The sequence below is a fragment of the Fukomys damarensis genome, unplaced genomic scaffold (genome assembly GCF_012274545.1).
Source record: "Fukomys damarensis isolate Sample0158 unplaced genomic scaffold, DMR_v1.0_HiC HiC_scaffold_28, whole genome shotgun sequence".
Taxonomy (NCBI): domain Eukaryota; kingdom Metazoa; phylum Chordata; class Mammalia; order Rodentia; family Bathyergidae; genus Fukomys; species Fukomys damarensis.
In genome coordinates, this window is record NW_022900940.1 from 45,518,094 (window position 1) to 45,520,716 (window position 2,623).

Below are 2,623 nucleotides of genomic sequence, written 5' to 3' on the forward strand. Positions count from 1 at the left end.
GGGTGCAGGGGATCGAACTCAGTTCCTTGTGCTTGCGAGGCATGCGGTGGAACCACTGAGCTAAATCCCCAGGCCTGCCACCTGCTTTTTAGGTGTGTTACTTTTTCTTACTGTGAAAGGCTATTGAAATGAAACATTCAGGCATGGCGACTTGTATTTCTCTGTTGATGTTTTATCTGAGATAGGCAGACACTTTTTCTACAAAGGGCCAGCTAGTAAATATTGTAGGCTAAATGCATCTTGTACTTTCTGTCCTAACTGTGTGTCTGTTTCCCTGGGGGGTCAAAACAGCCATAAGCAAAGGGCTAGGCCATGTGCCAATAAATCTTTATGGATCAGAACAGAGGGCAGGCTACATCTGGCCTGCAGGGGGCAGCTTGACCACTGTCACACATCATTGGTGTACCTGTCAGCAAGGTTTGCCTGGCTGGTGTAAGGTTGTTGCTACAAAAACCCATGAGTGGTTATTGTTCCTCCCCACCTCTCAGCGGAAGGTAGCGGCGGCTCAGCATCACACAGCAAGGTCAGGGACCTCTGTTCCTGTGTCATTCATTGCTCCCTGGTGTCCCCCATATCGTCCACAGTGAAGACGTGACTGAGCTTTCACACTGCCTAGGAATTGGCACGTGAGAATTATTTCTGGATATTAGGAATTCTCCTTGCTTCTGGAGATTACCTGTTTACTAATTCTAGAGTCTGTCTGGGATAGATAATTCTAACTTATGAGGTACAGTAAGTATGACAGAAGTCCGTCCACGCTCTGGGAGTATAAAGAGCACGAAGGCTGCCTTCCACGCCATGGTCCGAATGGCAGCCGGGCGTGGTGGTGCACACCTGCAGGCCCAGCACTGTGGGAGGCTGAGGCAGCTTGACGGCAAGTTCAAGCCCAGCAAGACCCTGTCTGAAAAGTCAGCTATTTTGTCAAGGCCGTGTCTGATCGCTGGGAAGCACCAGAGCTGCGGCCTTTGCCGGGAACCCAGGTTTACTTGAGAAGGGAAATAGTGCCCTGGTGCTCAGAACCATTGCCTCCCTCTCCTTCTTCCCCTGCAGAAAGCCACCATCAGCCACGTGTCGCCCGACAGCCTCTACCTGTTCCGTGTCCAGGCCGTGTGTCGCAATGACATGCGCAGCGACTTCAGCCAGACGATGCTCTTTCAGGGTGAGTCTGGCTCACCTCTCCCTCCTGCCCCAAATCATCCCCGTGTGGTTTCTCTTTTTCTGTTCCGGACCTGGGCGGGGTAGAACCCAGCATAAGGTTTCAACCACCCCTGGACCGCCCCAGTGATTTCTACCTGTCTTTGAGCTTGGAGCTTCATAGGCCAGAGGGAAGGAAAGGCCAAGGTTCTATGGTTGGCTTTACTGGTATTTTCCAACTGGGGGGGATTGGTCGTTGGGCCTTGTACCGCCGTCCCACCCGAGTCTAGCGCTGTGTCAAATCCCAGAATCACCTCTCCATCGTGACCTCAGGTGGCCTCTTCAGATTCCTAGTGTACTCCGCTCACCGTTCTCTCAAGAACTGGAGCCCCAGACAGCTCAGTTCACCTTTCCACTGGAAAGCCACACAAGCCCCAGCTCCCCGGAATACAAGTGTATGTTCCTGATGACTTAGAGACTGGTGGAAAGTTCTGGGCCAGAACAAGGGGTAAGCGCGTAGGACTTTGCCTTGCTATAAGATTTGAATGCACTGGGCTGGGGATTCAGCTCAGTGGTGCTGCTGCCTGCATCACAAGCACAAAGACCTGAGTTCAATGCCCCGTACCAAAAAAAAAAAATTTTTTTAACATGCTGAAGAGCTCAGAAAGCGATCTGGATATATAACATTTGAATGCATTTCTTTTAATCAGTGTATGTGTGCTTTGGGTACTTGGTACGTGTATTTAACACATCTTGCTGATTTTTGAGTCCCTGTATCCTCTTCTCTGTCACCTCTCGCCTCTCCCGATTCCCTTGCCATCTCTGAAACTCTGCTTTCTTGTTTCCTACCATCTCTTCTTTATTTTATTCTTTCTTTGATATAAAGTGTCGGTTTCTCATATAAGAGAAACCATGCAATCTTTAGTTTTCGGTGTCTGTTATTTCTCAATGTTACGGTCTCATGTTCTACCCATTTTTCTGCAAATGACATGATTTCATTCTTTATGGTTGAATCATATTCCTCCGTGTTTATATACTATGCTTTCATTATCCATTCTTCTATTTGATATTTTTATAGCATAGTCAGTACAAAGACTTCATAAATCAACTGTTAGAGTTTTGCGAAAAGGATGCCTTCTGTGTTGCTGGCCTCAGCCTATCTGTGGTCTCCGTTCTGACCTGGTTGGTTTCCCAAGATAGGGAGCCTGACTTTGGACTGTAGTTTGCCCCGTTGGCTTTGCGCCAGGCAGTAGGGGCAGCTCAGAAGTGCACGATGGGCACTGGGCCCCACCTGGCTCGTCCAAGGCTTCTCACTGGCATCTGTAGTTCTCAGCCTTCAGCTTTCCCGCCTTCCACGAGAAGCCTGCACACCTCCCCATTAATTAGTTCCTTCCCTCTCGGAGCCATGGATGGACCTTTTCCCTAGAAAATGCCAGAATCTTTGCCTGTGAATGCCGGGATCCTGCGATGCCTGCAGGTGTTGCAGCAG

At 49.4% G+C, this 2,623-nt stretch overlaps 1 protein-coding gene across 1 annotated transcript in view; it reads left to right on the forward strand.

Moving 5' to 3' along the window:
• Window positions 1-2,623, forward strand: part of Ptprg (protein tyrosine phosphatase receptor type G) — a 532,317-nt gene that overhangs the window by 392,217 nt on the left and 137,477 nt on the right. Inside the window, 2 exon segments of the mRNA XM_033757017.1 lie at window positions 1,051-1,159; window positions 1,443-1,607. Coding sequence (XP_033612908.1) covers window positions 1,051-1,159; window positions 1,443-1,607 — 274 coding nt within the window.